The following is a 27,855-nucleotide window of genomic DNA, read 5'->3' as shown; positions in this document are numbered from 1 at the left end:
TGACACAATGAATTAAAGTGTAGAACAAATTAGTACTCTAAGCGATTAAACTGATACTTCCTCTGTGTACATCCATATGCGGCACAAGCCAGCATGTTTGAAAATATAAGCGGGAAGAAATAAAAATGCTACCAACCAACCAACAAAGAAGGACAAGGAGGATGCTGGCGCGGCTCATAGGTTTGCTTGTTTTGTTTTGAGTGTACTAGATGACGGCTGCGCCTGCAGGGAAAACGAAACAAAGGCTAATCTAAGTGGCTTCAAATGTTTGACGTAACCCCGTCTCTTGTTTTCTTCAATCTCTTTGGTGGTGGGTGGGGCGCGCTGTTGCGCGGCGGGTTGTTACGGGATGACGTCAGAGATCCGGAATTTGCGTCTGCCTCCTCAGGTCGTGTTGTTGTTGTTGTCGTCGTTTGCGCTTTGGCCCGGTGACCGCTGCCGGTACCGGTACCATGAAGTGGATGTTTAAGGAGGACCACTCACTAGGTAAGTGGCAGTGACGGACGCGGTTTGCTCCGGAACCGATAGAGTGACGCAGTTATTCCGCCTGGCCCTGTCTTGCGGTACCGCTTCCCGGGTCGGAATCTCGTCACTCTGGTACCGGTACCGACCCGCTGTCATAGCGAGTGCGCTGGTCCCGGCTGTACTGATCGATTCGCGCCCATCATATAGATGTGGACTGCAATGTTGGTAAATGTGTCTGTGCCTTAGAGCCGAACCGGGACAAGTGAATTCAGGAGGTGGAGGGAGACGGTAAGTGACCCAAACTCAGCACACTTATGACATATCTTATACCCCAAGTCCTGTAAACTATATACTGTACTCTTTACGCAATACCCCAAATACTGTACAGTATATTCTATACCCCACTATACCTCAAATCCTGTACTTCCTACCCATTACATTAAACCCCAAATCCCCACACTATACCCCAATTCTTGTACAGTATACCTCAAATCCTGTACCTCCTACCCATTACATTAAACCTCATACCCCGAATCCCATACCTTATACCCCAAATCCTGTACCTCCTACCCCTTACACTAAAGCTCATACCCCAAATCCAGTACACTGTACCCTATATCCCTTATACTGTACCTCAAATCCTGTACATTATACCCCACTTTATCTCAAATCCTGTACTTCCTACCCCTTACACTAAAGCTCATACCCCAAATCCAGTACACTATACCCAATATCCCTTATACTGTACCTCAAATCCTGTACCTCCTACCCATTACATTAAACCTCATACCCCGAATCCCATACCTTATACCCCAAATCCTGTACCTCCTACCCCTTACACTAAAGCTCATACCCCAAATCCAGTACACTGTACCCTATATCCCTTATACTGTACCTCAAATCCTGTACATTATACCCCACTTTATCTCAAATCCTGTACTTCCTACCCCTTACACTAAAGCTCATACCCCAAATCCAGTACACTATACCCAATATCCCTTATACTGTACCTCAAATCCTGTACCTCCTACCCATTACATTAAACCTCATACCCCGAATCCCATACCTTATACCCCAAATCCTGTACCTCCTACCCCTTACACTAAAGCTCATACCCCAAATCCAGTACACTGTACCCTATATCCCTTATACTGTACCTCAAATCCTGTACATTATACCCCACTTTATCTCAAATCCTGTACTTCCTACCCCTTACACTAAAGCTCATACCCCAAATCCAGTACACTATACCCAATAACCCTTATACTGTACCTCAAATCCTGTACCTCCTACCCATTACATTAAACATACCCCGAATCCCATACCTTATACCCCAAATCCTGTACCTCCTACCCCTTACACTAAAGCTCATACCCCAAATCCAGTACACTGTACCCTATATCCCTTATACTGTACCTCAAATCCTGTACATTATACCCCACTTTATCTCAAATCCTGTACTTCCTACCCCTTACACTAAAGCTCATACCCCAAATCCAGTACACTATACCCAATATCCCTTATACTGTACCTCAAATCCTGTACCTCCTACCCATTACATTAAACCTCATACCCCGAATCCCATACCTTATACCCCAAATCCTGTACCTCCTACCCCTTACACTAAAGCTCATACCCCAAATCCAGTACACTGTACCCTATATCCCTTATACTGTACCTCAAATCCTGTACATTATACCCCACTTTATCTCAAATCCTGTACTTCCTACCCCTTACACTAAAGCTCATACCCCAAATCCAGTACACTATACCCAATAACCCTTATACTGTACCTCAAATCCTGTACCTCCTACCCATTACATTAAACCTCATACCCCGAATCCCATACCTTATACCCCAAATCCTGTACCTCCTACCCCTTACACTAAAGCTCATACCCCAAATCCAGTACACTATACCCAATATCCCTTATACTGTACCTCAAATCCTGTACATTATACCCCACTATACCTCAACTCCTGTACTTCCTACCCCTTACACTGTACCTCAAACCCCAAATCCCCTATATACCCCAAATCTTGTACCTCCTACCCATTACATTAAACCTCATACCCCAAATCCTGTACCTCCTACCCATTACATTAAACTTCATACCGGGAATCCCATTCCTTATATCCCAAATCCTGTAAATTATATACTGCACTGTTTACGCAGTACCCCAAATACTGTACAGTATATTCTATACCTCACTATACTTCAAATCCTGTACTTACTACTACTAACTAACATTTCTAAAGCGCTACTAGGGTTACGCAGCGCTGTACAATTTAAACATAGAAAGACAGTCCCTGCTCAAAGAGCTTACAATCTAAAAGACAAGAGAACAATCTAGAGGGCGAGTGAACAGTTAATCTGATAGGGTGGATAGATTGGGCATTCTATATTTCTCAAGCGGTTAGGCGCCGAAGGCAGCATTGAAGAGGTGGGTTTTAAGCAGAGATTTGAAGATGGGTAGGGAGGGGGCATGGCGTATGGGTAAAGGAAGATTGTTCCAGGCAAAGGGTGAGGCAAGGCAGAATGAGCGGAGCCTGGAGTTGGCAGTGGTGGAGAAGGATAATGAGAGAAGGGCTTTGTCCTGTGAGCGGAGGTTACATAGGGGGAGATGAGGGTGGAGAGGTAGTGAGGAGCCGCAGACTGAGTGCATTTGTAGGTAAGGAGGAGAAGATTGAATTGTATGCGATATCTGATCGGAAGCCAATGAAGTGATTTGAGGAGAGGGGTGATATGAGTATATCAGTTCTGGCGGAATATAAGACGTGCGGCAGCGTTCTGAACGGATTGAACGGGGGATAGATGGCTACCCCTTACACTATACCTCAAACCCCAAATCCTGTACCTCCTACCCATTACATTAAACCTCATACCCCAAATCCTGTACCTTCTACCCATTACATTAAACTTCATACCGGGAATCCCATTCGTTATATCCCAAATCCTGTAAACTATATACTGTACTCTTTGTGCAGTACCCCAAATACTGTACAGTATATTCTATACCCCACTATACCTCAAATCCTGTACTTCCTACCCATTACACTATACCTCAAACCCCAAATCTTGTACAGTATACCTCAAATCCTGTTCCTCCTACCCATTACATTAAACCTCATACCACGAATCCCATACCTTATACCCCAAATCCTGTACCTCCTACCCCTTTCACTAAAGCTCATACCCCAAATCCAGTACACTATACCCTATATCCCTTATGCTGTACCTCAAATCCTGTACATTATACCCCACTATACCTCAAATCCTGTACTTCCTACCCCTTACACTATACCCCAAATCTTGTACAGTATACCCCATATCCTGTACCTCCTACCCATTACATTAAAGTTCATGCCCCAAATCCCATTCCTTATATCCCAAATCCTGTACCTCCTACCCCTTACACTAAAGCTCATACCCCAAATCCAGTATACTGTACCCTATATCCCTTATACTGTACCTCAAATCCTGTACATTATACCCCACTATACCTCAAATCCTGTACTTCCTATCCATTATACTATACTTCATACCTCAAATCCCATACCTCCTACTCCTTACTATACCTCATACCCCAAATCTGTTCAGTATACCCTAAATCCTGTTCCTCCTACCCTATAACTCATATCCCAAATCCCATACACTATACCGTATACTCTCCTATATATCAAATCCCTTATTTCCTACCCCTTACACTATACCTCAAACCATATTGTATACCCCTTTTACTATACCCCAAATCCTGGACACTAATCTATACCCCGAGTCCTGTACCCCATCCTTGGCCACCTTTAAATCTAGACTGAAAGCCCACCTATTTAACATTGCTTTTGACTCGTAACCACTCGCCTCCACCTACCCTCCTCTCTTCCTTCCCGTACACATTAATTGATTTGATTTGCTTACTTTATTTTTTGTCTATTAGACTGTAAGCTCTTTGAGCAGGGACTGTCTTCTATGTTTGTGCAGTGCTGTGTACGCCTTGTAGCGCTATAGAAATGCTAAATAGTAGTAGTAGTACTGTACCTCCTATCCCTTACATGATACCTCATACCCCAAATCCCAAATCCTGTACACTAGCCTCTAGCTGGCACAGCAGGACCTAGTTTAGTCCCACCCAGCCTCTCCAACTTCTGTTGGGAGGGGGGGCCTAGACTGAAGGAGGGGGGACATGTGATGCCTTTTGGGGGAGTGGACGTCACTGAAGGGGGTATATGTGATGCTTTAATGGGGGTAGGGGCTTGACTGGAGGGGATTTTGTGATGCCTTTGGGGGTGTGGTAAGGGTGGTCCGCACACATGCAAATAACAACAAAGGCCCTTATAGATATGCTCAGAAGAGGAATAACATAGTTTATGACAGTGGTACCCAAACCTGGTCCTGGAGGCACCCCAGCCAGTCAGGTTTTCAGGATATCCACAATGAATATTTATACATATATCCAGTAACTTCCATATTCTTGAAATATAATAATACAAATGTATTAATCAGTTTTTAAATTTTATCATATCAGTATACAAAAACCACCCTACTACCATTAATCTTGCACACATCATTCATTTCACTCAGGCTGCCATACTTTCCCTCACTTCCTCAGTAGCTGGAATGTATCAATTGTCCTCCTTAATTACAAACTGTATTTATCGTTTATCCTTTATTCATTTACTAGACCGTCACTTATTACAAAGGTAAACCAGAACGGTTTACAATATAAAATAACATTAAAATAATATTAAAACATACTCTGAAATCCATTTGTGATAGGAAAGCACTATAAAAAGACAACACACATACAGATTTCACAGACTGTAACTATAAAAACATTAGTAAGAACAGAAAACTAAAAAGTTTGTTTCTTTTTTCTTTTTTTTTTGTTTATCCTTTATTTCTATTTTAAATATTTGTTTCAACTGACTCTCTCCTTATAAATACTGAACAGTCATATCAAACTTATGCTTTTGTGCAAACAAATGTTCATCAATCATTATTATTCTTCCTTATTGATCTTCTTTTCTGTGAAGAATTAAAATTCTCCTGTAGTTACATTCCTTACATTCGATTTCAAACAGTCGAGTAAAACTTTTCTAAAGAAGAAACTCTCCAACTATCCTCAGTCCTTCTCCTTGATCTGCCAATTTTTCCATCTCCCCGCACTTTACATTACGTGTGTTTTACCTTAAGTTTCAGCTTCATGGGCTATACAACAAATTGTATGTAAACATTGGCCAGTTTTAACGTTGCATGGTTAATTTAAAGAGTTACCTTGCTTTGCATATATAAGGGGTCAAAATCCAGGAGAGAAGCTTGCAACCACTAAGTATAAGGTGGCTAGAACTATGGGGTATCCTAGTAAGTGTGAAAGCTGTGGATACTGTCCGCATGCTATTGAAACTCATTGGATACAAATACCAAATCAACAGAAAAAGAGAACATTTTTTCTACAGTCTAGAACAAATTGTGATTCTTCATATTATTGTTCACCATCTTTGCAAAAACTTCATTCGTTACCAGTACAATACAGGGCTAAATTTAGAACTCTATGTCTGACATGAGCAATAGACAATTACAGCAGTAAAAATATTAAAATAACAATACAAACAAAGTATGGCATAGTATACAACTTAAAAATATTTCAAACTGCAAAGAGTGCAAGTATACATCAAAAACTATAAATTCACTCTTTTGTTCAATCCATAGTTGAACGTGGGACTTTGATCAAGGATAAATTTCTTTATATATAAAATAGCCTCAACAGCCCAGGGAGCCTAACACTAGGACTCCACTGAAATGGCCAACATCATAGGCTCCTACCGCCTTCCAAAAAAAATCACAGAAATCAAAAAAACCCAAACAATATATACTCAGGGAGAAAAAGATTCTGTAAACGGAAAGCGGAGTGTCTTACAATATCAAAAGGTGATCAAAATCACCACACACCCCTATAGTGAATACTAATGGATCTGAAAAACTACAGCATCCAATACTTGAACCTTCTTCAGTGAAATTGAACTCAGAGACACCAAAGGTAGAAAACAAAGCACAATTACAATATTGGACACTCATCGCACAATGACGACTGAAAACTCCAAAAATGGATAACTTTGCTTGAATTGTTGCTTTATAAATCTTCTGAAGTCATGCATGTCCTGATTCTCAAATAGCAATGGTAATGTCTCAAGTTACTACCTCAGTCTTTACAATCACACTTGCAGGAAGGTCTAAAAATCAATTACAATTTCTCATATTGATCTTTCAAGTGGGTATAAACTTTCAGTCTTTCACACTCGCAATGTCTTGTAAACTTTCTCGACAGCAAGGGACCCCACTGTTTTGCAACCTTCATCAGGAGAAATACAAAAAAAAATTTTTTTCTTTTCAATCCATCGCGATTGAAAAGAAAAACGTTTTTTGTATTTCTCCCGATGAAGGTTGCGAAACAGTGGGGGGATGAGTATAAGAAGTTTGAGAGACATGGTTTAAGGTATAGTCATCTTCAGAGCAGGAGTTGTGTGGGTGGGCTTATAAGGTTAAGTTGGATCGTTAGGGTAAGCTTGCTTGAAGAGATGTGTCTTAAACGTTTTTCTGAAGGGTAGATAGTCGTTAATTGTTCGGATGGATCTTGGTAGAGCGTTCTAAAGCTGGCTGCCCAAAATGAGAAACTGGATGCATAGGAGGTTTTGTATTTAATTCCTTTGCAGTTGGGAAGGTGTAAATTGAGGTAAGTACGTGAGGACATTGATCTGTTTCTGATTGGGAGGTCGATCAGGTTATTCATGTAGCTAGGGGATTCTCCGTATATGATCTTATGAATCATTGTATGGACTTTGAAGTTTATTCTTTGATGGGGAGCCAATTAAGCTTCTATCGAAGAGGTGATGCGCTTTCAAATCTTGATTTGCCAAAGATAAGTCTGGCTGCCTTGTTCTGGATAGTCTGAATTTTTTTCAGGATTTGGGTCTTACATCCTAAGAAAACACTGTTGCAATAGTCTACGTGGGTAATAACTGGATTGTACCAGGTTTTGGAAAGTGACCAAGGGGAGATATGATTTCACTCGTTTCAGTATCCACATCATATTGAACAGTTGGTGGTAAAGAATTACATTACTTCGTTGCTTGATGTGGGATCAAAAGAGTATATATTTAATACAAGCAGCGGATAGAAAAGAAAGATTATATGATGTTTCCTTTTATTAAAAGTTTTTGTTGCCCTACTGTTAACTTTGTCTGGATAATGCTGAGGCATCCTGTAAGGATATTCAGCAGTACTTTTCTGAGAACTGCTGAAAATCTGCAGACAGTCTCAACTAGTGCAAATAGCTGGATAACTTCCGACGTTAATCTGGTTATTTGCATTTGAATATTGGGTCCATAATCTCTTTCTATGTAGTGTTTTTATGTTTGTATAATTTCTGTTATTACTTGCAGAGCACAGATATGTTGAATCTGCAAAAATTCGAGCAAAGTATCCTGATCGTGTTCCGGTGAGTTTTAATCTTTCCATGTTTTCTTATGAAATATAAGTCCTGCTGGAGTTGAATGTGCTGTTGGCAATATGATACATTTGCAATTGGGTTGGTGTGAGTGGTTTGGGAGAGCTGGGGAGAGTTTTGTGAAAAACCGTTCATACACATTTATTATCTGATGATTGACGCTTGTTTTTTTAATGAATATTTCTTTACAAGTCCTGTGAAAGAGATCTGCTTTCTTGAGATTTCTATAGTAACATAGTAAATGACGGCAGATAAAGACCTGTATGGTCCATCCAGTCTGCCCAACAAGGTAAACTAATTTTGCATGGTATGTGATACTTTATATGTATACCAGAGTTTGATTTGTCCTTGCCATTCTCAGGGTACAGACCGTAGAAGTCTGCCCAGAACTGTTCTTGTACTAAAAGTTCTGAAGCTAACGTCAAAGTTCTTTAAAATTGACACTCAAGTGTATCCATGTCAATTCAGTCATGATCAGGGCATAGACCGTAGAGGTCTGCATAGCACCGGTTTTGCTTCCCAATTACCGGCATCACCACCCAGTCTCCGGTAAGATTCCGTAGATCCATTCCTTCTAAACAGGATTCCTTTGTGTTTATCCCACGCATTTTTGAATTCAATTACCGTTTTCATCTCCACCACCTCCTGTGGGAGGGCATTCCATGTATCCACCACCCTCTCTGTGAAAAAATACTTCCTGACATTACTCCTGAGTCTTCCCCCCTTCAACCTCAATTCATGTCCTCTAGTTCTACCGCCTTCCAGTCTCCGGAAAAGGTTTGTTTGTGGATTAATACCGGAGATGGGAAGGCGGTAGAACTAGAAGACATGAATTGAAGTTGTACCATGTTAGAAACTATTAAATAGGGAGGAAGTGACATCACTGTGCAGGATGAAAGCCTGAGCAGGGGCCTCTCTTAAACTGGACCCTATAATTAACACAATCCTACCTGATTCTGCATTGTTTTTGCAAGATGAAGTGAGCTGCACTGGGGCAGAAGCAGCTTACATGTTCTGTGTGGAGTGGAGGAGTAGCCTAATGGTTAATGCAGTAGCCTGAGAACCAAGGGAACCAGGTTTGATACCCAGTGCAGTTCATTGTGACTCTAAGCAAGTCACTTAACCTCCATTGCCCCAGATACAAAATAAGTACCTGTATATAATACATAAACTGCTTTGATTGTAACTACAGAAAGCCAGTATATCAAAACCCATCCCATTTCCCGTTCCTTTCAAACTAAAATCAGTAGATACACATGGGTTCTCTTACTTAGTTGTGAAGATGAGCCACGATGAGTGAGACAGAATAGCGGCTGTGGCACACACGAGGGAAGAAGGTGGCAGCAGCGGCCAGTGCAAAGCCCAGAATGAGGAATGTTGATATTGATCTCCAAAATTGGAACTTAGTAGCTGCTTTCAGAAAATGAAATTGAATTTTGGAGCAGTAAAGCAAAAACATATTAGAGCACATTGAGGAAGTAAAATTGGAGGTGACAGAATGAGTACTGAAATACAGATGAAGATCAGGGTGAGGAGCTTGGGGGCCTCCAAAAAAACCTGAAAGCCCTTGAGCAAAGACAGCAGGAACTGCTGACAAAATGGAGGACCTGGAAAAGAGGGGAAGATGTATAAATATTGCATGACCATAGCAAAGAAGTTATGAGCCCTGGATTGTGAGGGGCAGTAGTGATCAGGAAGGTCAGCTCCCTATGTGCCTAGCCTGACTTCACTTCCTAAGAAAATCTCCCAAGAGACATTGCTATATTATTATTATTTATTGCATTTGTATCCCACATTCCCCCACCTATTTGCAGGCTCAATGTGGCTTACATAGATTTGATAATATTGTCATATCAGGATATCAGATACAGTTAGTAATGTGTAGCGATTAGGAAGGGAGGGGAGAAGAAGGAGAGAGTGAAGTGACTTAGTGAGGTTATATGTTCTCATTGTAGGCCTTGTTGAAGAAGAATGTTTTCAGAGATTTTCGAAAGATAGTTGCTTCATTGATTGCTTTCAAGTCTGTAGGTAATGCATTCCATAGCTGCGTGCTCATGTAAGAGAAGGTGGTGGCATGCATCAGTTTGTATTTAAGTCCTTTGCAGCTGGGGTAGTGCAGGTTGAGAAATTTGCGGGATGATCTTGTGGCGTTTCTGGGAGGTAGGTCCATGAGGTTTAGCATATAGATTGGGGCGTCTGCATGAATGATTTTGTGTACAATCGTGCAGATCTTAAACACAATGCGTTCCTTAAGAGGAAGCCAGTGAAGTTTCTCTCTTAGGGGTTTTGCGCTTTCATATTTAATTTTTCCAAATATGAGTCTGGCGGCCGTATTCTGGGCAGTTTGGAGTTTTTTGATTGTCTGTTCTTTGCAACCGGCGTATAGTGTATTGCAGTAGTCCAAATGACTTATTACCATTGACTGTACCAGGGTAAGAAGATGTATCTCGGGAAGAAAGGTTTTACTCTTTTAAGTTTCCACATGGTGTAGAACATCTTTTTCATTGTGTTTTTCACGTGGGTGTCAAGAGTGAGGTTTCGATCAATGGTGACTCCAAGAATTTTCAAGTTTTGTGAGACAGGAAGGGAACAGTATGGTGTGATTATGGTGTTGAAGTTTTTTGTGAGGTGAGTACAAGACATTGTGTTTTTTCTGTGTGAAGTTTTAGTTGGAATGCATCTGCCCAAGTGTGCATTATTTGGAGGCTTTGGTTGATCTTGTTAGTGGTTTCTTTTAGCTCATGTTTGAATGGGATGTAAATTGTGACGTCATCTGAATAGATTTAGGGGTTGAGGTTTTGATTGGCTAGTAGTTTGGCTAGAGGTATCATCATTAGGTTGAATAATGTGTATAAGACTTGAATTAAAGGAACAGATAGTGAACAAAATGAGAATGTACCCATGATTTGTATGGGAAGGGCATAGTATAACTGCATATGCTGATTTAATCCCCATAACTTTACCGAGGAGTAGGGAGTTTAGACCTAGCACCCTGCACTTGGAGGAACTCCTCTCATTTGGGATTGCCTTCTCAGTAAATGGTAAAACCCATCAACTCAATAGCCTCAGAGTGTGGAGCAGGAGCTGAAAGAGGCAGGTAATAGAGGGATGGACATTGCAGCAGACAGAGAAATGCAGATGCCATGTAAAGTGGCAAAGTGGAGAAAGCCATTGTAGTTTGTGACTTTCTATGGTAACTTATCAGGGCATGTCAGAGATGTGCAAATGTAACTCTGTGGTTAGATGACAAGAGGATGGAGAGAAGAAAGAATACTGGAAGACTGGTAAACTGTAAAGCTGAGCTCTTATGGGATAGAGAGAAGAGAAACAGATGAATGGAGAATGGAAGGTTGATTAATTTTGTAGGGGTGCTGGAGAGGTGCATTACTGAATGGGAAGAGTGTGTGTTTGGATAGGGGTTATAGGAAACTCAGGAGGATTAGAAAGAAAAGTAGGAGTCTGGGAATGGTGGATATTCAATAGCAGAGAGTTGCCTCTTCCTAGAAAATAATGTCTGGGCAAGTAGTGGGCTGGAATTAGAGGGGAGCCCAGGAGAGGGAGGAAGATTAAGGATATGTGGAGACTAGTGAGTATTATCTCTGTGAATGTAAGGTGAACTCAATATCCAATTGGCAGATGAAATTTAATGTGGACAAATGCAAGGTGATGCACATTGGAAAGAATAATCCAAATCATAGTTACCTGATGCTAGGGTCCACCTTGGGGGTCAGCGCTCAAGAAAAAGATATGGATGTAGATAATACGCTGGAATCTTCTGCTCAGTGTGTGACAGTGGCCAAAAAAGCAAATAGGATTCTAGGAATTATTAGGAAAGGGATGATGAATAAGACCCAAAACACTATAATGCCTTTGTATTGCTCTATGGTGCGACCGCACCTTCAGTATTGCTTTCAGTTCTGCTCACCGTATCTCAAAAAAGATATAGCGGAATTAGAAAAGGTTCAAAGAAGAACGACCAAAATGATAAAGGGAATGGAAATCCTCTCATATGAGGAAAGGCTAACGAGGTTAGGGCTCTTCAGCGTGGAAAAGAGACGGATGAGGCCTCTTTCCTCCTCGAAATGCACCACCTGTTCCTCTGATCCCATCCCCACCAACTTACTAAACACCATCTCTCCTACTGTCACCCCCCCCCCCATCTGTCATATTCTCAACCTCTCTCTCTCCACTGCAACTGTCCCTGACACCTTCAAGCATGCTGTAGTCACACCACTCCTCAAAAAACCATCACTAGTCCCTACCTGTCCTTCCAACTACCGCCCTATCTTCCTCCTACCCTTCCTCTCCAAGATACTTGAACACGCCGTTCACAGCCGCTGCCTTGAGTTTCTCTCCTCTCATGCCGTCCTCAATCCGCATCAGTCCGGTTTTTGCCCTCTACACTCGACAGAAATGGCACTCACTAAAGTCTGTAATGACCTGTTCCTTGCCAAATCCAAAGGTACCTACTCCATCCTCATCCTCCTCGACCTATCCGCCGCTTTTGACACTGTCTACTTCTTGCCACACTGTCCTCACTTGGGTTCCAGGGCTCTGTTCTCTCCTGGTTCTCCTCCTATCTCTCTCACCGTACCTTCAGAATACACTCTCATGGATCTTCCTCCACCCCCATCCCGCTCTCTGTTGGAGTTCCTCAGGGGTGTGTCCTTGGACCCCTTCTGTTTTCAATCTACACCTCTTCCCTGGGCTCTCTGATCTCATCTCATGGTTTCCAATATCATCTTTATGCTGATGACACCCAGCTTTATCTCTCCACACCAGACATCACTAGTGAAACCCAAGCCAAATTATCGGCCTGCTTATCCAACATTGCTGCCTGGATGTCCAACCGCCACCTGAAACTGAACATGGCCAAGACTGAGCTTATTGTCTTTCCTCCCAAACCCACTTCTCCTCTCCTCCCAGTTTCTATTTCATTAGATAACGTCCTCATCCCACCTGTTTCATCTACCCGCAACCTCGGAGTCATCTTCGACTCCTCCCTCTCCTTCTCTGCGCATATCCAGCAGACAGCTAAGACCTGCCGCTTCTTTCTCTATAACATCAGCAAAATTCGCCATTTCGTCTCTGAGCACACCACCCGTACTCTAATCCACTCTCTCATTACCTCTCACCTTGACTACTGCAATCTACTCCTCACTGGCCTCCCACTTAACCATCTATCCCCCCTTCAATCCGTTCAGAACTCTGCTGCACGTCTTATTTTCTGCCAGGACTGTTACGCTCATATCACCCCTCTCCTCAAGTCACTTCATTGGCTTCCGATCAGGTACCGCATACAGTTCAAGCTTCTCCTACTGACTTACAAATGCACTCAATCTGCAGCCCCTCATTACCTCTCTACCCTCATCTCCCCTTATGCTCCTACCCGAAACCTCTGCTCACTGGACAAATCCCTCCTCTCAGTACCCTTCTCCACCATCGCTAACTCCAGACTCCGCCCTTTCTGCCTCGCCTCACCTTATGCTTGGAATAGACTTCCTGAGCCTATACGTCAAGCCCCCTCCCTGCCCATCTTCAAATCCTTACTCAAAGCCCACCTCTTCAATGTTGCTTTTGGCACCTAACCATTATACCTCCATTCAGGAAATCTAGACTGCCTCAATTTAATTGACTACACGTTTTTGTCCTTTAGATTGTAAGCTCCTCTGAGCAGGGACTGTCTTTCTGTGTTAAACTGTACAGCGCTGCTTAACCCTGGTAGCGCTTTAGAAATGTTAAGTAGTAGTAGTAGATATGATTGAGGTCTACAAAATTCTGAGTGGCATAGAACAATGAGAAGTAAATCAATTTTTTACTCATTCCAAAAGTACAAAGACTAGGGGATACTCGAGGAAGTTACATGGAAATACTTTTAAAACCAATAGGAGGGAATATTTTTTTCACTCAACAAATAGTTAAGCTCTGCAACACTTTGCCGGAGGATGTGGTAACAGCGGTTAGCGTATCTGGGTTTAAAAAAGGTTTGGACAAATTCCTGGAATAAAAGTCCATAGTCTGCTATTGAGGCAGACATGGGAAGCAACTGCTTGCCCTGGGATTTGTAGTATGGAGTGCTGTGTGACCTGACTTGGCTACTGTTTGGAAAACAGGATACTGGGCTAGATGGACCATTGGTCTGACCAGTGTGGCTACTCTTATGTTCTTATTAGAGCCAATGGTCAGCTATTGTGTTTGGAGGCCAAGAGGTGCAATATAGACATTCTACTCATTCATTAAACACATATTAGATGGTCAGATAAATATTTATTAAGCAATTGTAATTATTCAGATACCCACCTGGCTGCTAACTTGGAGCCCAAAGAAGGAGTAGGGTAGGGATCTTATTTGCATATTTATGATAAGTATTGCCATACTGGGACAGACTGAAGGTCCATCAAGCCCAGTCACAAGTACCTGGCAAGATCCCAAAACAGTACAATACATTTTATGCTGTTTATTCTAGAAATAAGCAGTGCATTTTCCCCAAGTCTATTTTAAAAATGGTCTATGGACTTTTCCTTTAGGAAGCCATCCAAAGTTTTTTGAAACCCCACTAAGCTAACCACTTTTACTACATTCTCTGGCAACAAATTCCAGAGTTTAATTACATGTTAAGTGAAGAAATATTTTCTCAGATTCATTTTAAATGTACTACTTTGTAGCTTCATTGCATGCCCCCTAGTGCTAGTATTTTGGAAAGAGTGAACAAGCGATTCACGTCTACCCATTCCACTCCACTCATTATTTTATAGACCTCTATTATATCTCCCCTCAGCCATATTTTTTTCAAGCTGAAGAGTCCTAGCCACTTTAGCCTTTCCTCTTAGGGAAGTTGTCCCATCCCCTTTATCATTTTTGTCACCCTTCTCTGTATCTTTTCTAATTCCACTATATCTTTCTCGAGATGCGGTGACCAGAATTGAACACAATAATCAAGGTGTGGTCGCACTATGGAGTGATACAAAGGCATTATAACATCTTCATTATTGTTTTCCATTCCTTTCTTAATTATATCTAACATTGTATTTGCTTTCTTAGCTGCTGCCGCACACTGAGCAGAGGGTTTCAACGTATTATCAACGATGATGCCTATATCCCTTTCTTGGTCCCTGACTCCTAATGTGGAACCTTGCATTACGTAGTTATAATTTGGGTTCCTCTTTCCCACATGCATCGCTTTTCACTTGCTCACATTAAACGTCGTATGCCATTTAGACACTCAGTCTCCCAGTCTCGTAAAGTCCTCTTGTAATTTTTCACAGTCCTCTCGCGATTTAACAACTTTGAATAACTTTGTGTCATCAGCAAATTTAATTACCTCACTAGTTACTCCCATCTCTAGGTCATTTATAAATATGTTAAAAAGCAGCAGTCCCAGCACAGAGCCCTGTGGAACCCCACTATCTACCCTTCTCCATTGAGACTACTGACCATTAACTCTACTCTCGGTTTTCTATCTTTTAACCAGTTTTTAATCCACAATAGGACACTAACTCCTAATGAATTTCCTGGAAGCCAATAAGTTGCAAGATCCGAGACAACTTGGTTTTACCAAAGGTAAATTGTGCCAAACAAATCTCATTGAATTCTTTGACTGGGTAACCTAGAGAATTTAATCATGGACGTGCTATAGATGCAGTCTACTTAGATTTCAGCAAAACCTTTGACACGGTTCCCCACAGGAGGCTCTTGAACAAACTTGACAAGCTGAAGATAGGACCCGACGTGGTGAACTGGATTAGGAACTGGTTGACGGACAGACGACAGAGGGTGGTGGTTAATGGAATTTGCTCAGATGAGGGAAAGGTGAGTAATGGAGTGCCTCAGGGATCGGTGCTGGGGCTGATTCTGTTCAATATGTGAGTGACATTGCCGAAGGATTAGAAGGTAAAGTTTGCCTTTTTGCGGATGATAAGATTTGGAACAGAGTGGACACCCTGGAGGGAGTGGAAAACATGAAAAAGGATCTGCAGAAGCTAGAAGAATGGTCTAAGGTTTGGCAATTAAAATTCAGTGCGAAGAAATGCAAAGTGATGCAGTTAGCGAGTAGAAATCCACGGGAGACGTATGTGTTAGGCGGTGAGAGTCTGATATGTACAGACGGGGAGAGGGATCTTGGGGTGATAGTATCTGAGGATCTGAAGGCAATGAAATAGTGTGACAGGGCAGTGGCCGTAGCCAGAAGTATGCTGGGCTGTATAGAGAGAGGTGTGACCAGCATAAGAAAGGAGGTGTTGATGCCCCTGTACAAGTTGTTGGTGAGGCCCCACCTGGAGTATTGTGTTCAGATTTGGAGGCTTGCTAAGGAAGTAAAATAAATTGAAGCGGTGCAAAGAAAAGCTTAAAAAATGGTATGAGGAGAGACTTGCTGACCTGAACGTGTATAGCCTGGAGGAAAGGAGAAACGAGTGATATGATACAGACATTCAAATATTTGAAAGTTATTAATCTGCAAACAAACCTTTTTCCGGAGATGGGAAGGCGGTAGAACTAGAGGATGTGAAATGAGGTTGAAGGGGGGCAGACTCAAGAAAAATGTCAGGAAGTATTTTTTTTTCACAGAGAGAGTGGTGGATATTTGGAATGTCCTCCCGTGGGAGGTAGTGGAGATGAAAACAGTAATGGAATTCAAAAATGCGTGGGATAAACATAAAGGAATCCTGTTCAGAAGGAATGGATCCTCAGAAGCTTAGCGGAGATTGGGTGGCAGCACCGGTGGTTGGGAGGTGGGGCAAGTACTGGGCAGACTTCTACAGTCTATGCCCCGAAAATGGCAAGGATAAATCAAGGTCAGGTATACATATAAAGTAGCACATTTGAGTTTATTTTGTTGGGCAGACTGGATGGACCGTACAGGTCTTTCTCTGCCGTCATCTACTATGAATCAGCCCCTATCCCATGACTGGAGTCTTTCATGAGGTACTGTAGCTGAAGAAATGAAGGGTAAAGTGACTTGCCCAAGATCACATGGAGCGGCAATGGGGCTTGAACCCTGGCTTTCCAGATTCTCACTCTGTTGCTCTAAACAGGCTACTTTTTTGTTCCCCAGCTATTCCATTTGTTTGCAGATTTTGTCATAGGAAAACGTACCCACAGAGACTTGTACCACCCTCATTTCCTGTGGGTATTTTTTCCCAAGAAAACAATGTTAGTACAGGATGGTAGTTTTCAAATAATCCGTTTTCATAACCAAAACTGTAGTTCTATTGGAAATGGCTTTGAAAACTGCTATTGTGCAGGCCAGTATTCAGAAAACTTGTCTGGGTATCTTCACAACTTATCCAGATGATGTTTGATTTTAAAAAATTAATTCTTGTAAATTTCCAAGGACAAGCTGGGCCAGTGTATTCTCACATGTGGATGATGTCATCCAAAGGAGCCCGGTGTAGACACTGCCTATTCGATTAACTGGTATATTATCCTTATTAGGAAAAGTAAAAAGTCTGAGAACAAATCATGAAATAAAATTCTAAGCTTACTTTACTTTGAAAATAATCTGCCAATTGATCTGCTTCCGGAATGAGCTTATCATTTTGAGATAAAGAAGTATTAGTAAGTGTATTAAGAATCTGAAACAAGTGCTCAATATTAGGTTGATCAGTTTCTATTACTTTAGAAAAGTATTTTTTCCTAGTTGTTTTTAACATTTTCTTATAGTCATGGACCGTCTTCCTCCAGTTTGCCCTAGAATAATTAGATTTATCCTTTACCGATTTTCGCTCGAGCGTCCTACATAATTGCTTTAATTTCAATAGCTCAGGCATAAAACATTTATTACTATATCTGGGATACGTTTTGATCAGAATGGGGCAATCTCATCAAGAATTGCAGAACTTATCCTTTGCCAATCATCAATAAACTCAGCTCAGCTAGTATTGGATCACCGAGAAATATAGCCATCCCAAAAGTCAGCTGGCTCACCTACTCTGGTGATACGGTGAGTAGGTTGATGATGAATCGAGCCCTTAATGTGCTTCCAGTACAATTTAAAGGAATAACGAAAATGATCAGACCAAAGATTTTGTTCCCAATTAATATCCGTTATACTAATAGTGGAAGTAATGAAAGTGGTATCACAATAGGAGATTAAATCCAATTTTATGTCCCCTGCCATGGGTGGGATTGGAGGGAGGAATCCTATATAATAAAAAGCACCCTCAACGTTCTGAAGCTGACTCCGTGGCTTCAGTGAAGAGTATGAAGCTTCTGAAGCTCAGGCTCCATCTCTGTCTGCTCCTTCCTCGCGTCAAATCGTCAGCAAAAAAGAATCGCAGCGTTCGCGTGCACAAAACAAACATGTGGCTTCAAAAAAACAACTCGACTCGTGTGTCCACAACAAACGCACCTGCGCACCGCATACCCTGTAGACCGATCTCACTGTCTCTCCCACAAAAAGCCTCGCGTGCCCACACCAATCGCGCCTGCGCACCGCATACCCTGCTTCCCGCTGTCACTCTCTCTAGCGCCAACGACTCACGCACCCACAACAAGCGCCCATGCGCATCCACTACACTCCCTGTGTCTCGCCGCTTGCGCACAGCACCAGCTGTCATTACACAAACTGACATGCAATAGTCAACCATTGCTTTTTACACAGAGAGGGAAGAATGGTGTGGTGCTGAAAACAGAAACAAATTCTTTCAGCAGACGAAAAGTTATCCAGGTGAGTGCCCAGACTCTGCCACATAGATGCCGCTACACTCTTCCCCCCCCAAAAAAAATCATACTCAAACTATGTCAACCTCCACACTCCCCCCTAACACCACCACCCACCCACATCATACAAAAACTCTCCAAAGGAAAAACAGCATGTTTCTGACACACACACAGACATAAATTCCTTCAAACACCCCCCCTTCCCCCAAGCATCAGACACAAACTATGTCAACCTCCACACACAACCCCCCTACCACCACCAACCACTCATATCATAAAAAACTCTCCAAAGGAAAAACAGCATGTTTCTGACACACACACAACATACAAAAACTCTCCAAAGGAAAAACAGCATGTTTCTGACACACACACAGACATAAATTCCTTCAAACACCCCCCCCTTCCCCCAAGCATCAGACACAAACTATGTCAACCTCCACACACAACCCCCCTACCACCACCACCCACTCACATCATAAAAAAACTCTCCAAAGGAAAAACAGCATGTTTCTGACACACACACACACATACATTGCTTCAAACACCCCCCCTTCCCCCAAGCATCAGACACAAACTGTGCTATGGAGAAACAGAAACACACACACTCCCCTACCACCCCCCTTAATACACAAACTCAAAACGGAAAAACAACATCTCTGTCTGTCACTTCCCCCCCCCCCCCCCCCCACAAAATACATACAAAAGCTCAACCCTGGATAATCTACATCTCTCACTCACACACACAAGCAAACTCCCCCACACCACACAACAACATACACACACATTCATTACCAACACAACACAATTATAATAAAAATCACTTACAGCACATTCATGGCAGAAAACAAATACCTTGCTAGCGCCCGTTTCATTTGTTTCAGAAACGGGCCTTTTTTTACTAGTAGATTAATGAAATGAAGAAAGAAAAGAAAAAAGATCACAGCTCACTGAGTTGCCAACCTCCTCTAAATGTATGTTAACATCCCCCCAAATTAGAGTATACGGATTAAGAACAGAATTTCTAAAAACAAAATCATAAAATATAGTGGAGGTTTTAGACCATTTCCCAGGAGGACAGTAACAAAGGATATACAAGTTAGCGAATCACTTAAAGTAGATTCCATAAGCGGAGGAGTCATGTGATGCTAGGCGAAGGGAAGGTCGCCGCTGGTTAGAGCTCCGAGACCCCTTGTTTAACAACATCCCCTAGCGCTGCAGAAACCAGTCAAAATACCCACGAAATTGAACAGCAGAGACCGGGAAACATCTACAGTGCGCACAAAGTCTGTCGGCTGGGATTCAGGTCGGAGTGGCCCCAAAAATCAATCGGAAAGAAGGCACAAGGAGCCGCACGGGCGAAAGCAAAATGGCAGAGGTTGGTGCGTCGGGCGAGTCGGTGAGCTCCGCCTGGGCGGCTGAAATAGCCACGGAGGTCTCGACCCTATTAGAGGCATCAGTAGACAAAAAAAACTACAGAAAATCTCAGACCAAATTGAGCAAATGGATGGGAAGCTGGAAAGCTTTCGCACAGATTTGACGGGGTTCCAGCAGAGACTGTCTGATGTGGAAGATCAGTGCCAGAAATGTGAAAGCAAGCAAGAGCAAATGCAGGAGCAACTGAGTAAACTAGAAGCGAAAGTCGAAGATCTAGAAAATAGATCACGCCGGAACAACCTTAGGCTGGTGGGGCTGCCGGAGTCCATACACGAGGCAGAGCTGCGGGAGTTCCTTGAAACATGGCTGCCCAAGACGCTGAACATACCCGGACTGGAGAAGGTGTTGAAAATTGAGCATGCACATCGGCTGGGTCGCGCTGGACAGGTCATAAGTGAAAAATGGAAGGAATTTGAACAATTTAACGGAGAGCACCGGCATAATGCGGCTCTGTACTGGGAAACAGCCAAAGCAGTTATGCTGGGAGAGGTGATAGCCTATAGAGCAAGAGCCAGGAAAATGATGGACAAAGAGATCCTTCGCTTGGAAAGAGAGGTCCGGGTGAGGAGGAAGAGACTTGGTGAGGAAGTCACAGAAGATAATAAGAAGGAATTGCTCATAACTCAGAAAAACTTAAATGAGCTTCTTCATCAAAGAGCACAGAAAACACAAATGTACTATAAACACCAGCTATTCCAGTATGGAAACAAAGCAGGTGCGTTACTAGGTAGGTTGGTACAAAGGAAGAAAGGCCCCTCGCAGATTCTACAAGTGAAGGATGGGGGAAGAAGTCTCCTAAGGGAGACAGGAAGTATTATAGGGAGATTCAGGGAATTTTATAAGACACTATATGCAGATCCTACAGATATTATGGAGGACAGTTATTTATACGTAATAAACCAAAAGCTGCCCAAGATCACAGAGGAGCAAAGGGAGACTTTAAGTAATCCTATTGTAGAAGGGGAACTGTTAGTGACCCTGCAGCAGAGTGAGCTACATAAAGCGCCGGGACCAGACGGATTCAGTATAGCTTTTTACAAGATACTACAAGAGCAGGTCACACCTCCACTGTTAGATTTATTTAATACCATGGTATCAACGGGGACAATGCCAGACTCCCTCAACATAGCAAAAATTATAATATTACGGAAACCAGGAGGGACGAAACTGAGGTCGGTTCCTATAGACCAATTTCCCTGTTGAAAAGTGACCTTAAACTATACGCAAAGATTTTGGCCAACCGATTGGCAAAGCTCTTAATTAATAGCATCTCCTCAAGCTGGATTTGTGAAAGGTAGGACAGTGGCACGAAATATAAGAGCCCTGCTGGCCTTCTTGGAGACTGTGGAATGACAGAAAAGGCCTTCTCTGGTTGTCAGTTTTGATGCCGAGAAGGCCTTCGATAGGGTGGTGTGGGGATTTATGTTTGCTGTGCTGAAACAGATGGGCATTGAAGGGGCCTTCAGAGAGGCAATAGGAGCACTTTACGTAAACCCCCAGGCATATCTGTGGATCAATGTAGAACAGTCATCCTTATTTCTGATCAGGAGGGGCACGAGACAGGGATGTCCTCTCTTGCCCCTACTATTTGTCTTGGCACTAGATCCCCTAATCAGGGAAATTCAAGATCACCTGGAAATAGAAGGGGTAAATTGGGGATCCACAGGGTTTAGGGTATCTGCCTTTGCAGATGACATACTGGTCCATCTTACCAAACCAAAACGTTCGTTGGAGGCCTTATTAGAACTATTCCTGGAATATGGCGATTTTGCTGGCTTCAAAATTAACTATTCAAAATCACTAGCGCTAGCAACCGATCCCAGTGTGAGGCAGCTGTGGGGAACAACGTTCCCAGAGTCACTCCAATACTTGGGGGTTCAGATCCCCATGAAAACATCAGATATACACTTGATGAATATAGGCGACAGGGTTACAGCTCTGAAGGACCGGTTAGATAAATGGGGAGTCCTGCCACTCAACCTACATGAGAGAATGCATCTGTTTCGTATGGTGGAATTCCCACTATGGCTCTACCTATTTCAGGTACTCCCCATACGATTACGGGCCAAAGACCTAAATCAGATCTTCAAACATGTTCGGAAATTCATTTGGAGGGGGTCTAAGCCAAAACTCCCTTTGAAGTTAATGATGGGGTCGTGGAGAGAGGGAGGAATGGGATTGCCAGACCTTTATCGTTACAATCAGGCCAGTCTACTCCGGCACCTGGGCGATTGGCTATTAGACAGGCAGATTATACCCCCCGTAAACTAGAATAAGAGTGCTTCAAACCTTTTCACTTGTATTTTTTGTTGCAATGCCCAAGCCGTCAACTCCCGACATGGGTGAGTAACAGTGTACTGGTTGGCCCCTTGAGAGAGGTATGGAGAGAGTTAAACAAGAGCTGGGGGCTAGCGGCGGATGTAACAGACCTTTTACCCCTGCAGGGTAACCCACAGTTCAAACCTGGTACGGAGAACAAAGTAATTTGTAGGTGGGCAGAGATGGGGATCACTAGATTGGAACATGTACTGGACTCTAAGGGGCAATTGTTGGAGCTCGGAGCCCTAGGGGTAGGCATCACTCAGAGTCATCAATTTGCTTACTACCAGTTAGCACATTATGTTAGATCTTTGGAGTAAGGGAAATTGAGCAGTGGACATGGGCGTTATATAAGGGAATTTTTTAGCTCTGTGCCTGGGAGGCGTCTCACGGTATCTGGACTACAAAAAGCGTTAGGGGAGTTGAGTAGGGGTAGAGACACAGAACGCATACTAGGGAAATGGGCCCAGGACCTGAAGCATCCGAACCTGCAACTAGATTTTCAGAAGTTATCGGCCAGAATACCCGCATTGTCAAGAAACGCTGCCTTGAGAGAATGTCAATACAGGATTTTATATAGGGCATACATGTCAAAATATCAAGTGTCCAAGCTTGGGGGAGTGGTTGATTCCTTGTGTTCTAAGTGTGGGCAGAGGGAGGGCACACTATATCACTCCCTTTGTGAATGCTACAAGATCCAGAACTTTTGGAGGCAAATTGTGGGGTTTTTAGAGTGTTTTAAAAAGTGGGATTCCGTTTACTCCGCGGGGTCTACTCTTAGATAAGTATGAGTTATTTGCACTGCACACTGGGGAGGCTCAGCAGTGGGTAAGAAACTAATTCTAAAGGCCTGGGTACACTCCGAGCCCCCGGATTACTGGACTGGAGGAACAGCTTGTACGAGCTGAGAGAGGGATCTTGGGGTGATAGTATCTGAGGATTTGAAGGCGACGAAACAGTGTGACAAGGCGGTGGCAGTAGCTAGAAGGTTGTTAGGCTGTATAAAGAGAGGTGTGACCAGCAGAAGCAAGGGGGTGTTGATGCCCCTGTATAAGTCGTTGGTGAGGCCCCACCTGGAGTATTGTGTTCAGTTTTGGAGGCCATATCTTGTTAAGGATGTAAAAAGAATTGAAGCGGTGCAAAGAAAAGCTACGAGAATGGTATGGGATTTGCGTTACAAGACGTATGAGGAGAGACTTGCTGAACTAAACATGTATACTCTGGAGGAAAGGAGAAACAGGGGTGATATGATACAGACGTTCAAATATTTGAAAGGTATTAATCCGCAAACGAATCTTTTCCGGAGATGGGAAGGTGGTAGAACGAGAGGACATGAAATGAGATTGAAGGGGGGCAGACTCAAGAAAAATGTCAGGAAGTATTTTTTCACGGAGAGAGTAGTGGATGCTTGGAATGCCCTCCCGCGGGAGGTGGTGGAAATGAAAACGGTAACGGAATTCAAACATGCGTGGGATAAACATAAAGGAATCCTGTGCCGAAGGAATGGATCCTCAGGAGCTTAGTCAAGATCGGGAGGCGGGGCTGGTGGTTGGGAGGCGGGGATAGGGCTGGGCAGACTTATACGGTCTGTGCCAGAGCCGGTGGTGGGAAGCGGGACTGGTGGTTGGGAGGCGGGGATAGTGCTGGACAGACTTGTACGGTCTGTGCCAGAGCTGGGGTTGGGAGGCGGGGCTGGGGAGGTGAGGATAGTGCTGGGCAGACTTATACGGTCTGTGCCTGTGCCAGAGCCGGTGGTTGGGAGGTGGGGCTGGTGGTCGGGAGGCGGGGATAGTGCGGGGCAGACTTATACGATCTGTGCCCTGAAGAGCACAGATACAAATCAAAGTAGGGTATACACAAAAGCAGCAAATATGAGTTATCTTGTTGGGCAGACTGGATGGACCATGCAGGTCTTTTTCTGCCGTCATCTACTATGTTACTATGTTACTATGAGCTGTTGATGATGGAGAGGAGAGAGGTGGGATCCTCCCCAAAAAGAAAGAAGGCATTCCTGGAGATTTGGGAACCTTATTTACAATCCTTGGCACCCAAAGCTCGTAGTTTCATCCTGAACCGTCTATGAAGTCTTTATAATACAGAGGTGGGGTTGTTGTTTTTTTGTTTTGTTTTCTTTGCTTCTATTTATTTCTTTAGGTATAAAAGGGTGGGTAGAGAGGGTGGATAGGAGGGAGAAGGCCGGATTGTTTTAATTCAAGTGGTCATGGGAATTACGCTAAGGAGGATTTGGCATAAACACTAACCGATATACAAATGTTATCAGGTCCAGTTATTGTCACTGTATTAGGTTGATTGGTGCAGCCGTATAAGTCAGCCACAATAAAAGAGACGCTCTCATGAATGGGGGAGGGGGGCATCAGAGCACAGGCCCTAAGACTTCCCCCGGGACAGGGGCTACCACAGACCTGGTAACTAATTCTGGATAGAGACCTTTGACTAATAAAGGGAAGGGGAAGCAACATGTAATAGTGTGATGACCATTGGTGTGTACTCATATTTTTATGTATGACGTTCTAATGGGAATTTATAGGGAAAAGAGTTACTAGATTTGTCAACAATAAAAACTGTTGGCATACCAAAGTTGGAAATAAGGGGTGGGGAGGAGGGAGGGAGTTGGATAGAGAGGGGGAAGTAAGTGGAAAATGTTGATGATATGTTTCATGGTTGTATTGCTTGAATGTTCTTAGGAATATGTTCAGTTAAATCAGTTCGAAGAATGTAAAGGGATATTTCCTTTATTCTTTTTTTTTTCTTTTGAAGTGTCATCAATAAAAAAGTTGAAATGTAAAGTAGATTCCATAAGCTGACATGCAAAAATCTCTATATGTTGTAACAATCGACTCTATTAGATTAACATCAAAAGTTGCTTTATAGACTAAGGCAAGACCACCCCTTTCCTTTCACCCCATGATAGAGAAATCACCCTATAACCTACAGGACAAAATTCACAGAAAGCCAGATTTCAGTTAAGAAAAAGCACCCTTGTCAATGTGCACTGATCCAATCTCTAATCAGAAATGTTTTATTATTTACAGATCGAATGGTCATATAATAACAAGAAAAGTGGATAGTGTTTATCAAATCAACATTAGAGGACAAATTCATTTTGTGATTGTCAGCCATATGGGGTTCCTGTGATATATCTATACCTTGGTGTATGCGGGTAGCGAATGCCATTGCATGGTGTTTTGGTTGCTTCATTATCATTGCAGCTGCAGTAGTTGATGGGTCTGGGTGCATTATAAAGGGACCTTCTGCTGCTTGGGCAGATGTATACTGGATTGTTTCACGGAGCACCTCAGCTTTTGCTGGTGATATCAGTGGCAGAATTCAGTTTTCTGTACCTCCACCTGCTGGTAGGAAGGGATAATACCCATTAGTGCAGAACGGTCTCACTGACTAAAGAAAATAAAATTATCCGGCAAGACATAATTTCTCCTTGATTTACATTTTTACTCCCAGCACACATCCATATGTCTGATCTAATCTGATTTTATGTTTATATTTTAAGTATAGGTTTTAATTTGTTCTATTATTATTATTATGGATTTATTTTTGTACTCTGCCTAGACTATTAAGATATAGCAGTGTACAAATTTGTAAACAAAATAATCATCACCTCCTCTCGTGTATCTATTTCCTTGTGTTTCCAGCCATTGAAAAATAAGCTGGCTGAAGAACACAAACTTATGCAGATTTTCAGCCTTGAGTGTTGAAAACATTGGCATAACTTTACATAGATAGCTTATCCATATAAAGTTACTCCTTTCATTTCTGCATTCGGAATACAGCAGAAAAGTAGCCTATTGGTAGGAGGAGCAGGTTGAGAATCAGGAAAGCCATGGTTGAGATCCCTCTGCTTCTTCTTGTGATTTTTTTTTTTTTTACTTTACCTTCTGTTGTCTTAGGTGCACACTTTTAAGATAGTAAGCCCTCTTGAAAAGAGTTATTTGGACAGTGACTAAATATTTTGCCTTGGCCCCTGACATCAGATCCACTTAATTCTGGATATAAATATTTTGACTTTATAGTATTATTAAAATGTATCCGTGCAGTTGTCAAGATTCCCTGCTGATTGTGTAAGGACTATTTCCATCTCCCTGTATTAGAAGAAGTTTAGATTTGCTTGTGTTAAGGTGTAAAGGGTAAGCAAGAAAGGCGAGTGCCTGGGGCCTCGAGCTAGGAGGATACCAAACTGTTCTTTTGAATCCATGAGCTCAGGAGCCCAAAAGGGAAGCCTTGTTTGTGTACTTTTATCCCGGAATCTTTTCTTTTCTAACTGCTTCTCAGAGAAGCGAAGGTAAGGGTTAATTTCTGTAACCATCATTTTGTGTTTGTCAAGGATAAGTCTAGGTCCATCTCTTCACCAGGTTCCTTCTGTCCTTTCAGGTCATTGTGGAAAAAGTTTCAGGCTCCCAAATTGTGGATATTGATAAGCGAAAATACTTAGTTCCATCAGATATTACTGTTGCGCAGTTTATGTGGATCATCAGGAAACGGATCCAGCTACCATCAGAGAAAGCAATCTTCCTGTTTGTAGACAAGACCGTTCCACAGTCCAGGTAAGGATTCTGTTGGTAATTTTTTAATCTTTCCATCCCACCCAAAGTTGGAAAGAATTATGCAAAACTAGCCGTTAAGCCCGTTAAAACGGGCGACATTTGTGTTTTGCAAACCATCCTCTCTCCCCTGCCCTCCCCCCCCCCATGTCCAGCAGCCCTCCTCTCTCCCCTGGCCTCACCCCGTCCATCGATCCTTCCCCCCCCCCATATCCAGCAACCCTCCTCTTTACCTTGGCCTCCCCCCCACCCCGTCCACCAACCCTGCCCTCCCCCCATGTCCAGCAACTCTCCGCTCTGCCCTGCTCGCACCCCATGTCCAGCAACCATGCCCTCTCCCCCCTGCCCTCCCCCCATGTCCAGCTACCCTCTGTGCCGGGCCCCCTGCACTGACCTGACAGCGCCTCTCACCTCCGTGTGGAAGCGCAGCAGGCAGCAGCAGATCGCTCTGCTGATGCCTGCTGCGCTTCCACACGGAGGTGAGAGGCGCTGTCAGGTCAGTGCAGGGGGCCCGATACGGAGGGGGGCGGGAGCGGCAGGGATGGGGGGGAGGGTGGAGGTTGGTGCGCGCAATGTTCGTTTCCAAGCGGCAGTGGCAGCGTCCAACAGTCCGACACCGTTTCCCTCTCTGTTCCGCCCTCTGTCATCATGTCTTGATGCGAGGGCGGGACAGAGAGGGAAGTCTCTACTGCGCATTTGCAGGTGAGTCGGTCACTTGCCATTTATGTGTTTGATGGGTCAAGAGATACCTGCCTACCTTTCTACTAGGGGCAAAATAATGCAGAAAATGTAATAGAGTGAAATGAAATTTGCATGGGGGGAGTGGGGGTGGGGAAGATATGTCTGACACATCAAGTTGGGAAATGGGCTCCAGAGAAATAAGTCCTCCCACCCCCA

At 43.2% G+C, this 27,855-nt stretch overlaps 1 protein-coding gene across 1 annotated transcript in view; it reads left to right on the top strand.

Moving 5' to 3' along the window:
• Positions 1-351: 351 nt before the first annotated feature.
• The window catches only part of GABARAPL2 (GABA type A receptor associated protein like 2), a 43,329-nt gene continuing 15,825 nt past the window's right edge, over positions 352-27,855 (top strand). The window contains exons 1-3 of the mRNA XM_030204686.1: positions 352-486; positions 7,905-7,960; positions 26,789-26,961. Coding sequence (XP_030060546.1) covers positions 453-486; positions 7,905-7,960; positions 26,789-26,961 — 263 coding nt within the window. The 5' untranslated portion in view covers positions 352-452. The remainder of the gene's footprint in view (positions 487-7,904; positions 7,961-26,788; positions 26,962-27,855) is intronic.

Source organism: Microcaecilia unicolor, chromosome 5 (genome assembly GCF_901765095.1).
Source record: "Microcaecilia unicolor chromosome 5, aMicUni1.1, whole genome shotgun sequence".
NCBI classification, from domain to species: Eukaryota; Metazoa; Chordata; class Amphibia; order Gymnophiona; family Siphonopidae; genus Microcaecilia; species Microcaecilia unicolor.
This window is presented reverse-complemented; position numbering and strand designations above follow the sequence as displayed.